Source organism: Wickerhamiella sorbophila, assembly GCF_002251995.1.
Source record: "Wickerhamiella sorbophila strain DS02 chromosome Unknown contig2, whole genome shotgun sequence".
NCBI lineage: Eukaryota > Fungi > Ascomycota > Dipodascomycetes > Dipodascales > Trichomonascaceae > Wickerhamiella > Wickerhamiella sorbophila.
Window position 1 is genome coordinate 1,219,663 of NW_020194005.1, and position 14,526 is coordinate 1,234,188.

The following is a 14,526-nucleotide window of genomic DNA, read 5'->3' on the forward strand; positions in this document are numbered from 1 at the left end:
AGTGGGGGAGTGCTAAAAAAAAAGATATGCTATGCAAATATAGAAAACAAAATAGATTACGGGTTATTGGGCCAGTACACGCAGCGTTCCTATTCCTGGACATGTTGCAAACATTGAAGCAAGTTCCTGTGTCACCGGTGATGCAAGGTCTTCCTGCTCAGCTTTCAATAACCTACAAAGCAATCGCTCATCTTCATCACTGAGTACCTTCAAATCGAACAAGAAATACAGCAGATGAAAGTCGAGGAGGTTGATCACGTTTATACCGCTTTCCAACTCTAGTTGAGCTGCCAGTTGGGTCGCAGACGGGGTTTTGAGAGAAGGTCTGTTCTCAATAGCAAAGTTATTCAATAAACCTCCGTTTGTCGCATCCTTAAAACCGTGCGAGACAGATACTAACGCATAGTCGACTGGGAATGCGGGCTTCGCGTTCTCTTGTACAGTTATATTATACTCATTTGAGTGCTTGTAAAAGATCTCCGGCACATACCTTTCATGAGTTGCTTCACGAACTTTAAGAACAGAAGGATTAGTGCTTGGTGCAACTATATCCGCGCGTACCATAGCTTCAGTCTGTACAGAGACTTGGTAACACGAGATTGCAATCTCTCCGAGCTCGTTACCGGAAACAACACAAGTGACTAGTTTGGAAGAAAAGACGCCTGAGTCACTGTACTTTGTGCGTGATGGGTAGGCCAACTGAGAACGAGCCGCTAAGACGACCTCAAGCGAAGACAAGAAATATGATTTTGAATGTCTCTTGCAAAGCACTGACCCATCCTTTTTACCCGAGTCCACTAAATCAGTGAATAGGATACCAACAACGTGCATATTTAGTGCATTGGCCGCTTTAATTGCTGCCACATTCATTTCCTCATTGAAAGAAATTCCATCAAACTCGTCACTTTGAGGAGGCTCATAAATGGCGTGAACCACGGCCTTAATTCCAAGAGGCACCTGATCATGTTGAACATAGTTTCCAATAAGTATTCCAAATCTTTGGGTGTTCGTTTGCCGCCAGTATTCTATGAATCGCTCCATAATCGTCGAGTTATCAAATTCAAGATGATCAACCATGCGGAACCTTTGCTGTTGTAAAGAAATGGCCGCCGGTTGACATTTTGAACAAATTCCTGCTGGCCATGGCAGATGGCCACCCGAGCAATTCTTGTTCACTGTGTAGTCTGGTTCTGTCAAAACATTTTTAATGGAGGATTCGGACTTGAGCTTTCGGATGTAAGAGTGAAATGAAAGGTGCTTGATGTTATTCTCGAGCCTATACTCCTCATCATAGGGCTCTAATGGTTGGCAATACTCGCACATACCCTTTAAACCATGGTTGCAAAGCCGGCTTCGCTGTCGAGGAATTTTGCCATCTTGTCCATCGAGCAAGGTATCAACGGCATCAACAGCAACATCATTTTGACGAGGAGATGAAATCGAATGCTCTGAATCGTTGCTCGTTTCAATTCCATAAGTCAAAAAGAACAGATCTCCGTGGCGTACCCCAAGCTGGGATAAGCTGGAGAGCCATTGCTCGCTCTCACCCTCTCCCGGGGCATTGGGCGCCAAAGCAATCTTCAAGTCCGAATGAGCAGGTAACTGAAACTTGAGTTTTTCGACCGCGCTTTTGAATGTGTCTGAATCGTCCACATCCACCCGGTACATACCCGTCTTGCCGCGGAACCGAATAATCATGATTAAGCTGAGAGAATCAAGGGCGCCTTGAGGTTTAAGTAGTGAAGAGATGGCATCGAACACTACATGGCGAACATACCAGATAGAAGGATAGAATCAAATTCAACCAAGCTAATTGAAATTTATGTCTACTTTGAAGAAGTGAATTAAATCTCCACGTCATGGGCACTGCGCTGCTTCTGGTATATGAGTGGTAGGTGACAAATCGTTTGATCCTAGTGACATGGCAGACGGAGTATCGATTTGGACTCCCATTCTCTACCTCGCCGTGCTGGTCACAGCCCTGGTAGTTTTTTCACGGGTCTATCGTCAACGTAAGTTGAATGACATCGCACGGGCAGAGTTGTTTTATGAGCGCAACTTTGCTCAGGAAATCTACCGCTCTCTACGTGAGGGCTCTCAGGTTGTGCCCGACAACGTTCTCAAAATGGCGTTACTTGTATGGGGTGCCACAGACTTCCTTAGAGTCATGAAAATCAAAGAGTGCAAGCCTGCAGTCGCGCAACTGGCCCAGAATGGAATGGTTGGCGAGGTTCTTGAGTTCAGAGTTGGAGGTACGGAGAAGGCGCTCGATGAGGAAATTAAAGTGATCGTTGGTGATGCCTTGACCTTGGCCCCGGAATGGACCTCCGTAGTTCAAACAGCCGGTGAAGTAGCACAGAATGATGCTGTGCGTCGCAGGTTGACATTCCTTTCTGAATTTGAAAACGACCTCAAGCTTATGGCTGGCCCGGACGCTCTTGAGAGGGCATCAAAAGGAGAAACGGCTTGGCTGGTCAAAAAGCAAAAGCCAGCTAAATGAAAGCAACACATAGTTTAAGTATTGAAGTTGATAAGTTCATTAGTCTCGGCGATAGTGAAACATTTTACAAAATTGCATTAATTTGAACACTACGTACAAACGGCTTATTGAGGATGAGCGATAGGCCGATATTTCTTGCGTGAGACAACCTTGAACGTAGGATCAGTCTCTATGCTAGGATTGGAGCGTGCCAGCACGTCCTTCCATGTTTCGCCCGGTTTGAGCTCAGCGTCAGCCTTTTTGCGCCGTTCCAAAAAGTCATGTGCAAAGCGGCGGCCGTCCAAGACGGTGGAATAAGTGTAAATACTTTCAGTAATAAACTCCTTAGCCTCACTGTTTACTGGCATCGATAGGAAGAGTTCCAAGAGCTCCTCATGGTTCACATCTTTCACAAGACTTTGTTTGAAAGTGATTCGACACCACTGGATGAGCTCATCAACAACGCTAGCTGGTCTCAATGTAGTCGTACTAGAAGCAGATCCCACGTGCGGTGATTGTACTGTCCTTGCTGAAGTAGAGCGGCGGCTACTGGAAGCCGCCGGTTGCCAGCCGTCAACTTCATCTTCCAAAGAGATAGCAGGGGCAGTGGTCGCTACAGGGGCAGGGAGTGCACGCTGCTGCTTTTTCATTGCAGACTTGGCTGCAAGTTCCTGCTTAATTTCGGCAAGAGGCCGTGCCGGTGGGGGTGCGGCCGCATTTACCCACTTCGGTGGGGCACGTGCGACTGGAGGGCGAGTCTCAGAAGGGACTGACGGACTTTGAGCCCGCAATTTCAATAGTTGAGCTCGTTTAGTCTCTTCTGCCAGTAGCTGCTTTTTGCGCTCTGCTTCTCTCTCCTTGATTTCCTTCAGCGAGAGCTTGGGGGTGTTGACACGATGACTCCAAGCCGGACTTTCATTATCACTTTGCGGAGCGGCAGGAGGCTGCGAATGTTGCCCATTCAAGATTGCTGGTCCCGAAGGTATAGCAGATGTTTTTAAAGAGTCAAGATCCGAGAACTGCCTCTGTGGCTCCGCTATAGAGGACGAGTCAGCAGGTGCTGGTGGCTGCTTGGCTGAGATCTGCTCAGCCTTTTTGCGAGCAGCTTCCCGTTCCTTGATCTCTTTCAAGGATATGTTTTGAACACTGGGGCGATGTGTCCAGGCAATTTCTGGCTCTTCCGGTAGTGCAGGTTCTTGAGCGGGAAGCTCAGGACTAGCAGTCACATCATAGATCTCTTCTGCGCTTATTTTCGGCTTGGATTTCTGATGGTCCCCTGAAGGGGCAGCAGGCTTTGAAATAGGCGTTGGCACTTCAGGTTGTGTTGGAACTGGGGCCTGGGCTACAGGTGCGACGACAGCCGGCTCTGAGACCGGGGAAGATGCATTTTCATCTAGATTTAATCCAGAGAATATCGAGCTAAAACGGCGCTCTTCCTGTACTGAGGGATTCCTACTCATCCAAGGACTGCTCCAGCCCATTTCCGACTGGTTTTGGACTGCTCCTGCGGACGGTGCGGACGGCTTCAACACTCCAAACGCACGATCCCAAATTTCCTGATGCAGACTAGTGCCGAAAGGAAATGCCGTGCCAACTCTTGCTTTGAGATCTCCCAGAGAAATGAAATCGACATCCCGCACACGCTTTAGCATCAGGTCATCGGTAAAATAATTACCAAGTTGCCACACATGCATCGAATCTCCTGGAAAGGGGCCCTGGATATTTCCGTTGAAGTCTGCATACTGCCATTGAACACTTTCTGGTGCCACTAGTGGTACAGCTGAAGGAACTGATGCCGCCTGCGCAGGCGCTGCCGCATGCAGTACGCCGCCGCCGCCATAGGCTCCCTGATTAGGCTGAGCAGCTATACCTAAATAAGAGCTTCCAGGTATGTTGTTCACGCTAAGAGGAGACCTTGTCGACCGCGGATCATCGAATAACCAGCCCGCCGTGGAACCGTGACGCGAGACACTTGTAGGATCCAACTGGGAGTAGGTCTGGGAGTTGTCACTGGCAGAACGTTGCGAGGCGTTCGATTTTGCCCCGTTGTGCATTTTAAACTTGTGATCAAGCTCGGCCTCACCAAGTGTCGAAACCGGCTTTTGAGGATAGGCGGTAGTAAGGGGCCCACCGGAATGGAAAGGCATGTCGCTATCACCGGTTGGCTGGAGCTGACGGTATATTTGAGCCATGTCACTTGGCGAGTAGTCTCGAGAGCCCGGTACCCTGCGGGAGGTATTAGCTTGATGCGAACTATCTTGAGATTCTGATTCGCTGAACGGACCTGTGGGGGTATTCCAGAAATATTTTTGTGCTGATGCTTCGAGCTTGGACATGAATAAAAATTTGAATTAGCGGTTGAGCAAAAGAGCTTTTTCAAAACGTGAAGATTGTACCTAAAAACTGCTTCAGAAAAAAACAGGGGGAGATGGAAAGTTTGCCCGGCTGGGAGTTTACAAAGACCGGGCGATCCGGACAGCCTTTGTGGTTGGCTCATCCTTAGCTAGCGAAAGTCGTGGTGTGGGTAGATGGTAGAAACGTCGGGGGTCATGCAAAATGCTACTTTAGCGGAATTTAAGAGAGGAAGGATAGATAACAAATGCGAATTATGCCTGGCGGGACGACCAAAGTGCACGATTGTGGCTCTAGGCAAGCACAGCTTTGTGGCAGTTTCTCCTAGACCGGCTCTTACAACCGATAGTGTTATAATTTGCCCATACTCGCATTACAATTCTCTACTTGAATGCACTGATGAGGAAGTTCGGGAAATTCGCGCCTTCACTGCAACCATTAAAACCATGCATGACTACGTGGTGTTCAGCGAAGTGGTCGATGGCAGTGGCCATCATGCAAAACTATTAGCAACTCCGTTGCCGTATAAGCTGAGTGCAATAGTACCTGCCCACATCAAGCAAGCGCTTTTAGAGTTGGACTCTCGGATAATATCGACTTCCCGCGGACCGTGGGGGTATATAGCCCCGCCAGACGCACTGTATGCACATTTTTGGCTGCCCGAAAACGGTATGGCTGTTAGTGCACCCCCCGAAGCTAATTTCAACAGAATCGTAATTGGGGGGTTGCTAAAGCTAGACCCAACGCTCGTGAGAAAGCAGCCGGCCTTTTTTTACAAAGAGGACACTAAGGAGCTCGATGAAAAATGGCGTGACATTGATTTTACTTTAGCATAATCTATTTGAACATACGTGACTCAAGTTCCTGATGGAAAGAAGTCTCCTTATGGTCGGGATATACGTCTTCCCACCCGATAGTGGCGTCGCGGTTGGCGAGGATATTTAAGTGTAGATTCGAACTGCCCCCCACAGATTCAGGAACAAAAGTAGACTTTTCAATAATAGTTTGCTCCATTGCCCGGCGAATTGGCTCTGCTGCACCGTAAACCCTGCGTAACATTTCCATCTGGAGACCTTTCTGGTTGTCATCCCAGTCAGCCAACCGTTGCTGGAGGGGATGGTTGTCATTCAAGCTGTGCGCAACGGGTGCGTCCAGCGCAACTCCGGAAGAAAGTGGCGGGTGCGGAATCTGCTTCGCGGCGCTATTTGCTGGCACAAGATTCATGGTCGTGGGTGTCTAAATGACAAACTCTTGATCCCAAGTTCTTACATGAGCACCGCCGGACGGTTTAGTCCAGATGGGGCGCGGTTCGCGATTGCCCGGGACACGTTTGTGGAAATATACGATTCGCAAACGCAGAGCCTCTTGGGTCGTCTCGATGGTCATTTACTAGCTGTGAACGATCTTTCGTGGTCGCCATGCTCACGTTATGTCGCATCCGCCGGAGATGATTTTCTAGTGATTGTCTGGTCCGCGTCGACATTCAAACCTTTGCGAACTTTGAGAGGTCATACGCAGAGTATTGCTAGTGTGCGGTTCAATTACAAGGGAAACTTGATTGTTTCAACAAGTATAGACGAGAACCTCAGAGTTTGGGATGTGCTACAGGCACGTTGTTTAACTATCCTCGCAGCACACTCAGAGCCCGTGTGCGCAGCTGATTTCTGCTTCGATAGTACACTTATTGTATCGGGATCTTACGACGGCCTTGTTCGTCTTTGGGACACGCAGTCCGGACATTGCCTCAAGACGCTCACTGGAGCCCAGAACAACCCACTGCCAGTTACCTTCACCAGATTCACACCAAATGGCCAATATGTGATAGTCGCCAACATCGAAGGCCAAATTCAGGTTTGGGACTATGTAAATACAAAAATTGTCATGCTTTTCGAAGCCCCTCCCGACAAGTTCACGCGCTCTATCGGAATACACGACCGCTCACTGATCATTGCAACCAGTACCGGTGTCAGGATACATGACATCTCAAGCGGGGAACTCAAATCTGAGCTATTGTTCGAAGGTGGGGCTCTTACCGCTGATATTAGCGCAGACGGCACAAAAATATTGTTTGCTGGTCCTCGCGGGTTCGAGATAAGGCCATTTAATCCCAATTAACTACATACTAATGAAAGGAGACGCGGTCAACGCTAGTCACCATCAAAGTCGCAATATTTTCTTCAAGGCGCTCATTGACCGTGTCCTCTAAATGCTTTTTAGGATCTTGTTTTCCAATATAGCGAGTCTTGAGCTGCTCCTCGTCTAACTCCTTCTCTTCACTTACGCGAGTGGTGTACTGTGTCGCGAGCTTGACAAGCTGAGAGACTGCTTCTGCATTGGCATGCTCTTGCTGCTCGAAATCAGTGATCTGCAACGGCGTCGCCCAGTCATCTTTGTGGATATTCTGAAGCATTCGCTCTTCATTGGGGGTCTTTTTATAAGCAATGCTGATCGAGTAGTAGTGCCTGTTGAGCCCATGAATCAAAGCCTGGATGCTTGGCTTGTTCAGGTGGCCCAAGTTGGAGGTGGTCAAGCGCGGTTCTTGTCCCATCATCATGACAGCTTGAGGGATCAACCGGAAAGCGTCAATAACTACTTTGCCTTTGACTGACTGGATGGGATCCACGACAACCGCCACCGCCCGCGGATTGAGCCTCTCGAAAGAGTGCTGGGTGTGTATATCCACACTCGAAAGCCAGCATCCGAAACCAGGATGCGAATGATACCATCCAACAACCATTTGGTCGCGGCCGGTCTGCCTGAGCATGTCCATCATCCTTGTTTGGAACACCTCATCCACCGCCTCAACACTTACGCCAGTACCGCTCTGCGGCATGGCAAAAACGTCAATGACATGAACCGTATAATCGTCAACGAACTCACCAAGCATCAAACCCATCTGTTGTTAGTTTTTGTTCCTCACTGTGTGGCGATACTCGCCACGACATCGTACTTACCACTTCCATAGGCACACCAGCGCGGCCATGCTTCAGCATCTTGAGTAATGCAAGAGACGATATATAAACCGTTTCACTATTATCCACGGGTACAGCTTCTCCACCTCCAAGGCCACCCAGGCCGCCGGCCTGGCTCAATAGCTGTTGGAGATCCATGATGACAAACAGTTGAAGAGCCCGACCGTAGAATATATGCCTATCCCACAACCAAATAAAAGCTAAAATTTATCTAAAAACGAACCTGAATTTATATGGTTCTACTGAACCTACGTTTTAGTCGTAACAAACGACTTATATAGATCGCTCAAGCACTGTGACCTAATCATGCTCCCGCCAATAGCTCAGGTCGCTGAAAAGTTCGTTTTTCCTAGAGCTACAACGACTGTTGCCAAAGCACTCGCTGCCAAGCAGGCACAGACAATCACTTTGACCGGGTGGATTGACAGGAAGCCGAAGCAAATCTCCAAATCACTCACTTTTGCTCGGCTGCGCGATGGCTCAGGCAAGATAATTCAACTGGTTGACACAAACTCTCCTAGCCAACTCAAAAGTCTCAAGCCCGATTCCACAATTTCAGTGGAGGGCGAAATAGAGGTCAAATCCAATGGTGTGGATTTGAAGGTGGCAAGTCTAAAAGTTCTCAATCGTGCCAATATTGTTCCCTCTCAACTCATATCGGAAACTAAGGATTGGCCCCCTCAGTATCGTTACATACAACTGAGACAGCCAAATATGCAAGAGGTGTTGAAGAAGCGTGCCAAAATAGTGAAGACATGCCGAGAAGCTCTTGACGATCAGGAATTCGTAGAGATCGAAACACCTCTCCTCTTCAAAAGCACTCCCGAAGGTGCCAGGGAATTTCTTATCCCCACGCGAAAAAAGGGCTTGATGTACGCTTTGCCTCAAAGTCCTCAACAATACAAGCAGCTCCTTATTGCCTCGGGTGTCGAGAGGTATTACCAGGTGGCTAAATGTTTCCGAGACGAAGACTTGCGAGCTGATCGTCAACCGGAGTTCACTCAGCTTGATCTTGAGATGGGATTTGCGAACGGTAGCGATGTTCAGCAGGTCATCGAGAGTCTCGTTGAGCGTGTTTGGTCTCAGCACTCTGCTACAAAGCTTGTGACTCTAGACGAAAAGCAGGCACTTGTCGAAGCAACAGGCAAGCTTGGAAAGTTAACTTACCAAACGGCAATTGAGAAATATGGAATCGATAAGCCGGATCTACGATCTAGTATCGAGATCAAGCAAATTCCAGCAGAAGCCACTACAAACCCAGAGTACTCTGTGTTTGAAGCTATTGTTCTCTCTGACTGGACGGAGAGCTCAGACATTTTTGAAGGCCTCAAAAGCGACAAGGAGTATAAAAACAGGGTACCCACCGTCGTTATTTTTGAGTCTGAGGGCCAGATAAGGAGTATTGTCGAACCTCTAGCGAAGGTTGACAACTGGCACGATTTTTTCGACACCCTCGGGGCTAGGCCAGGAGACCTTGTGGCTTTCAGCGACAGGCGTCCTGCGAATTACGAAAACCCTACTCCACTTGGAAGACTTAGACAGGTAGCTATTGCCTTGATACCGGATTGCTACCGGAGGACAACTGAGTCGGTTGGCTGTTGGGTGCACGAATTCCCTCTATTCGAGCCCTCGTCAGACGATACTGGGCTTTACCCAAGCTATAAATGGGATGAAATCAACTCTACTCACCATCCCTTCACAATGGTGAAAATTGAAGATTACCACAAGCTGGAAGCGGACCCCTTGAGCTGCCATGGCCAGCATTATGATCTTGTAATTGATGGAGTTGAAGTTGGCGGTGGAAGCACTCGTGTTCACGATCCCGAGCTCCAAAAATTCATCTTTGAGCATGTTCTCAAGATCACTAATTCAGAAAAGCTATTTGGTCACTTACTGCAAGCGTTGGCCACCGGATGCCCACCCCATGCCGGTTTGGCTATTGGTCTTGACCGCATAGTCGCAATGCTTTGTGGCTTGAAGTCACTGAGAGATGTAATTGCGTTCCCGAAGACCATCACCGGGGCTGATCCTTTGATTGGAAGCCCCAGTAAGGTCACCAAGGACCAGTTGAAGCCTTATCATGTGGGGGTTAATTAGAAATACTAGCTGTATATAAATTAGGTATTGATGCCACCCCAGCATCTAAGTATTAAAAACACACGCTGTGTTGAGTTTTTTTAGTACTGATAGATGAAACGCGGATCAAGATCACCAGCCAAAGCTTGGTCTTTCTCGCTCAAAGTCTCAAATGCAGCATCGCGGGCACCTTGCTTGCGCAATTTATTCTCACGCATAATGTACAGTAGATAAACAATAGCACATACCAAAGAGAAGGCACATAGGGCCACACTTGTACTCAAACCACGTGTGTATCTTGGTGCGTCAGTCTTCAAGAAGATGAAAGTCGACACGATACCTCCGACGTTTCCGAATTGGACAATAAACGCAGTACTCACCATTTTACGATAATGACCAGCGAAGTTCATAGTGGTCCAACAAATATATAAAGGCATAGCAGAGTACAGACCAAGTGCTACCAAAAAGCAGCCACCATAACGGGCATGAATCATTGTAGGCTCACAACCAAGAAGGATAGCAAACCCTGCAATTGCAATTAAGCCAGTACCCAGAGTGAACAGGTAACGATGGAAGAAGAAGTCCGAGAAGCAGGCAATGATGACACCAGAGACACAGGCAACAACCCATGGGAAGATCGAGTAAACCTGAGTCTTAACTGGAGAGTAGCCGAAGCTTTTGATAATGGCGGTAGCAAAGTAAGCATATCCATATGCACCAACGATCTGGCCGAAGTAAATCAGCGATGCAAGCCACAACCGAACGTCCTTGAACACAGCGGCAGCTCGGCGCCATTCAAGCTTGCCCTCATGGTAAGAGTTACCTTGATCAAGAGATAGCTTTTCTTTAATATAAGCACGCTCATTATTGGAAATAAACTTAGCGTCCTCCGGGAAATCAGGAAGAACAAAGAACAACACAATACCGAGGAAACAAGTGATAGCACCTTCAACAATGAAAATCCAGCGCCAGTGCTCGAGGCCGCTTTTGCCATCCAGACTGTTCATTCCGTACGCAATTAGACCACCGAAAGCACCAGCAAGCGAAGTAGACGCGAAAAAGAACGAGTAACGCTTCTGTGCCTCATCTCGACGGTACCAAGTGGACAAAAGATAGAAACAACCAGGGAACATGGCAGTTTCCATGAGACCAAGGAAGAAACGTGTAACAAGAAGGGAGCCGTAATTTTGCACAAAACCCTGACCAATACTGATACCACCGAAACAAATAATACAGAAACTCAACCAAACGTGGGGTTTCAGAAGTTTAAGAACAAAGTTGGAAGGAACCTCGAACAAAACATAAGGAACAAAGAAAATAACCAACGCAGTATTGTACTGAGTATCGCGTGTCATATGAAGGTCTTTGGACATACCGTAAACTTGCGCATTTGAAATGTTCACGCGATCCAAGAAAGCGAGCAGGTAGAGGATACTTATGGGAATGACGACGCAAGCGTCAACCTTGAGCTGCAAGCGGCGACGGTTGACATCATGCTTTTGAGCCAACTCAGTGAGCTTCTGCTCAACCTCTTCCTTAGTGGGCTGGATACCAAATGCCTCAATGGAGGAATTGGAGTTGGTGTCGTTGTCGAGACTCTTGCGATCGAGCTCTTCAACTCCGGCCTTGAACTCATTCTTGGATTCAGAATGTATACTAGACGCCATCGTTCTTTGTTAAATCTGAACAAGGAAGCTTTAAATATGCACTTTTTTGTATGCAGCATATATCAGTCACCATTGCACAAACGCACAGGGCAGACGCGGGGTGCAGGTACCCCATTTGGCTTCAGGAATATCAGAGCCTCTCTAGGCAAAGCTGCTACCTGAAATTACCATCACTTGAGCGAGAGTAACAAAGAAAATAGGGGCAAAAAAAATCCAGACTGCCTTAACTTTGCAATGGTTGAAATTTCAGTGTTTAAAGAGGGTTGTCTCACAGAAACTCGGTACTCCATCTGGAACCCCTGCCCCTCTACATCCGATACCGGTGTATGGGTCGCATTGAGGGGCAGGCTACCTGCTCATACAGAACTCCACCTATATCTAGAGCAACAAACTTGTATTTCGGATGTTAAAAATAGTTTTAGATACCACACAGCGTCTGATCTTTCGAGAGGGGCCTATGTATACGCCCGCTCGAAAGCCGCAGAGTGCGCGATTTCGCTCCACCTGCATGAACCAGAAAAATTGTGTGTAGAGTATTTTAGGCGACAAGGTGTCTCGATGACCTCGAATAGTGTTTTCAAGTAGTAAAGCTCCGGCTCTAAGAAGAATTCTCATCGGGGGCTGATTTATAACCCTACAATCAAATCCCAAGCAGAGGCCTGAGTTTTCTTCGTCGACAAGGCAGATAAACGAACCAGGCGACCTAGGTATTTGCTGGAAAAACGCCAATAGATGCGGTATAAAGTGATATCGAGAACTATAAATAACTACTTAAAGTGAATAATAATGAGCCAACAATTTTGTGTGAAGTCGACATATTCAAGGGGTCTAGAGTTCCCCACCCACGGGGGCTGGCCCTTTACACTTGTTGCCAATGTAAAAAGTCTTCTGCGCCATCTGTGAGGATATCGTTGAAATCATCTTTGCCCATCGTGCCGAATGAAAAAGGTGGGGTATTTGGACTTTGATGAGCGACAACAGGTGTAAGTCGAGGAGGGTGCATGCCATTATTGGGTGCAAGAGAGGAGGCTTGGGAATAAGGGGGATCTGAAATAACTGGATGGTCCGATAGAGTGAATGAAGAATCAAAATTATTCTGGATGCCAGTCGGAGCGCATTGGGTTCTGAGAGTGCCGTAGAGAGAAGGGGATGTGGAGAAATCGTCTCTGATTTCAGGTGGTTGCATAAGTTTTGAAACGCCGGGTTGAGTCTCTTGCGGAGTCGACATTGGCGGCACAAATGGCATCGGGTAGTCATGGAAGCTACTCGGTTCTTCAAAGGTGGGGCTGTCAGTAGTATCGGAAAAGTCAAGAGGTGTTTCACCGTCAGACAACGCGGACGGAGATTTGTGATTCAGCGTGGGACTACGGTGTCGCACTGTAGTATTCCTGATAACAGGAGACCTCTGACCCGTTTCTGATTTGAGGTGCTTTGCTGGAGACACTTTGACCGTGTTGTTTTGGTTTTGGTGGGTGCTTGGGTGATCCTTGTTGAACCGTGGGCTACCCACTTTCTTCTGTTTGTTGCCCATGGCTTGGAGTTTGTCCACAAGCTCGTTGATTGGCGTGTCAGGGTCCTGTGCTAGATGTGACAGATCCTCTCCTTGACTCACTACCTCTGCTAGAATCGATAGTGAGGAGCTTAGAAGATTGACCTTGGATTCCAGTAGCTCAACGTACTCTGGGGAGAAGACTCTTCCGGTGGGCTTCTTGCATTGAGTGTAAGTGCACACTTGGTTTTCGTTAGCACACTTCATACAAGGCTTATCTCCATCACATTTAGTTTTTCGAACTCTGCAGGAATCACAGGCCCTAGTGACCCTTCGACGTGATTCCTCTTTCACTACGGGGGCCTCTTCGTGCACAGTGGAGGAGGAGTGGGGAGCGGTGGATGTGCGCGTGCGGGAGCGTGATGAGGGTGCCATTTTACAATATGATATCAAGTGGATCTTGTGAAGAATCTATTGCTGGCTGTGAAACACATATATACGATTTGATTGCGATGGAGTCGGTTACTAACCTTACCCTACATATAGAAGGTAAATGCATCTAACGTCGCACATGTGGGCTCGTTTCAACTATGGAAAGATAATTAGACCGATCCAATAGCCTAACCCGAGATGAAGGGCACCAAATTAGCCAGTTTTTTTGATACCAGATGGAATGCCCACTGTATTAATAGCATATTCGCTTTAGCCAAATTACGTGCTTGGGTCTTGGAGGAGGCATGCCGTCCCCTGCCATCGAGGCTCGCAACGACCCTAGCCCACACAATCGACAAAAATGTCGAATGACGTCATACAAAATACACCACGTTTGATAATAATGCAAGCTGTTAAGAGAGGGGTTGGTAAAGACATCAACTAGACCAATCTACGACAACATTGCACTAGAGATGTTTTCTCCGACTAGAACAGAAAGGAATCTAGCACACTAGAATCACCCGATGCGTGCCTTTGCTGTTGCTTGTTTCGTGCTCTCGGCCCATATATCTGTTGCATTTGCTTTCGCGCATATATACAACAACCTAACCCACAATTGACCAGGTGACGAAGGGCAAGGGTATGTGTCTATGAGCCTTCGCTCAAGCACTCGATATGCAGGCACATACCAAAGTGATAGTGGTTGGACAATTGCGATATCAGTTTTCCAGCCAAAGTAGACAATTCTACACACGTAGGTTTACAAAACATTAAGGTTTACCTGGGTAGTTTTTGACGTTGCGGGATCAAGACTGGCTTGGCCCCAACCTACTTGATCTTGATTATACGCCTTGCCCCACCAACAGGAAATTGATGGGTAAAACTGGAAAGTGGCCACTTTTACACTAATTCTCGAGCCTAAACCGCCGAAATTAAGACGAGTGACTATGGGATCCTCTTTCGATACGTCTCTCTAAATGCCTACGCCGCGGCGCCGATCTTTCTGGCCGCTTGTTCCTTAACCAGGAAACGGTCGAAATCAAATGCCATATAATATAT

At 47.6% G+C, this 14,526-nt stretch overlaps 10 protein-coding genes across 10 annotated transcripts; 3 read left to right on the forward strand and 7 right to left on the reverse strand.

Annotated features, from left to right (window-relative positions):
* Positions 1–63: 63 nt before the first annotated feature.
* B9G98_03967 (Nuclear protein localization protein 4) lies at positions 64–1,698 on the reverse strand (the record flags this gene model as incomplete). Its single annotated transcript, XM_024810524.1, has 1 exon — positions 64–1,698. The coding sequence occupies one exon, from the start codon at positions 1,696–1,698 to the stop codon at positions 64–66; it is 1,635 nt and encodes a 544-aa protein (XP_024666292.1).
* A 223-nt stretch (positions 1,699–1,921) lies between these two features.
* B9G98_03968 (Translocation protein SEC66) lies at positions 1,922–2,500 on the forward strand (the record flags this gene model as incomplete). Its single annotated transcript, XM_024810525.1, has 1 exon — positions 1,922–2,500. The coding sequence occupies one exon, from the start codon at positions 1,922–1,924 to the stop codon at positions 2,498–2,500; it is 579 nt and encodes a 192-aa protein (XP_024666293.1).
* A 104-nt stretch (positions 2,501–2,604) lies between these two features.
* On the reverse strand, positions 2,605–4,815 carry B9G98_03969 (hypothetical protein; the record flags this gene model as incomplete). The annotated part of the gene is made up of 1 exon (XM_024810526.1): positions 2,605–4,815. The coding sequence occupies one exon, from the start codon at positions 4,813–4,815 to the stop codon at positions 2,605–2,607; it is 2,211 nt and encodes a 736-aa protein (XP_024666294.1).
* An 853-nt stretch (positions 4,816–5,668) lies between these two features.
* On the reverse strand, positions 5,669–6,055 carry B9G98_03970 (Proteasome maturation factor UMP1; the record flags this gene model as incomplete). Its single annotated transcript, XM_024810527.1, has 1 exon — positions 5,669–6,055. The coding sequence occupies one exon, from the start codon at positions 6,053–6,055 to the stop codon at positions 5,669–5,671; it is 387 nt and encodes a 128-aa protein (XP_024666295.1).
* Positions 6,056–6,100: 45 nt separating this feature from the next.
* On the forward strand, positions 6,101–7,959 carry B9G98_03971 (Protein will die slowly; the record flags this gene model as incomplete). Its single annotated transcript, XM_024810528.1, has 1 exon — positions 6,101–7,959. The coding sequence occupies one exon, from the start codon at positions 6,101–6,103 to the stop codon at positions 6,944–6,946; it is 846 nt and encodes a 281-aa protein (XP_024666296.1). The 3' UTR covers positions 6,947–7,959.
* Positions 6,954–7,941, reverse strand: B9G98_03972 (26S proteasome regulatory subunit rpn11; the record flags this gene model as incomplete). The annotated part of the gene is made up of 2 exons (XM_024810529.1): positions 6,954–7,727; positions 7,786–7,941. 2 exons carry the CDS (start codon positions 7,939–7,941, stop codon positions 6,954–6,956), a joined length of 930 nt encoding a protein of 309 aa, XP_024666297.1.
* Positions 7,960–8,109: 150 nt separating the features above from the next.
* B9G98_03973 (Aspartate--tRNA ligase, mitochondrial) lies at positions 8,110–9,900 on the forward strand (the record flags this gene model as incomplete). Its single annotated transcript, XM_024810530.1, has 1 exon — positions 8,110–9,900. One exon carries the CDS (start codon positions 8,110–8,112, stop codon positions 9,898–9,900), a length of 1,791 nt encoding a protein of 596 aa, XP_024666298.1.
* An 80-nt stretch (positions 9,901–9,980) lies between these two features.
* On the reverse strand, positions 9,981–11,546 carry B9G98_03974 (High-affinity nicotinic acid transporter; the record flags this gene model as incomplete). The annotated part of the gene is made up of 1 exon (XM_024810531.1): positions 9,981–11,546. One exon carries the CDS (start codon positions 11,544–11,546, stop codon positions 9,981–9,983), a length of 1,566 nt encoding a protein of 521 aa, XP_024666299.1.
* Positions 11,547–12,405: 859 nt separating this feature from the next.
* On the reverse strand, positions 12,406–13,470 carry B9G98_03975 (hypothetical protein; the record flags this gene model as incomplete). Its single annotated transcript, XM_024810532.1, has 1 exon — positions 12,406–13,470. One exon carries the CDS (start codon positions 13,468–13,470, stop codon positions 12,406–12,408), a length of 1,065 nt encoding a protein of 354 aa, XP_024666300.1.
* A 757-nt stretch (positions 13,471–14,227) lies between these two features.
* B9G98_03976 (hypothetical protein) lies at positions 14,228–14,517 on the reverse strand (the record flags this gene model as incomplete). Its single annotated transcript, XM_024810533.1, has 2 exons — positions 14,228–14,372; positions 14,453–14,517. The coding sequence occupies 2 exons, from the start codon at positions 14,515–14,517 to the stop codon at positions 14,228–14,230; spliced, it is 210 nt and encodes a 69-aa protein (XP_024666301.1).
* Positions 14,518–14,526: the final 9 nt, after the last annotated feature.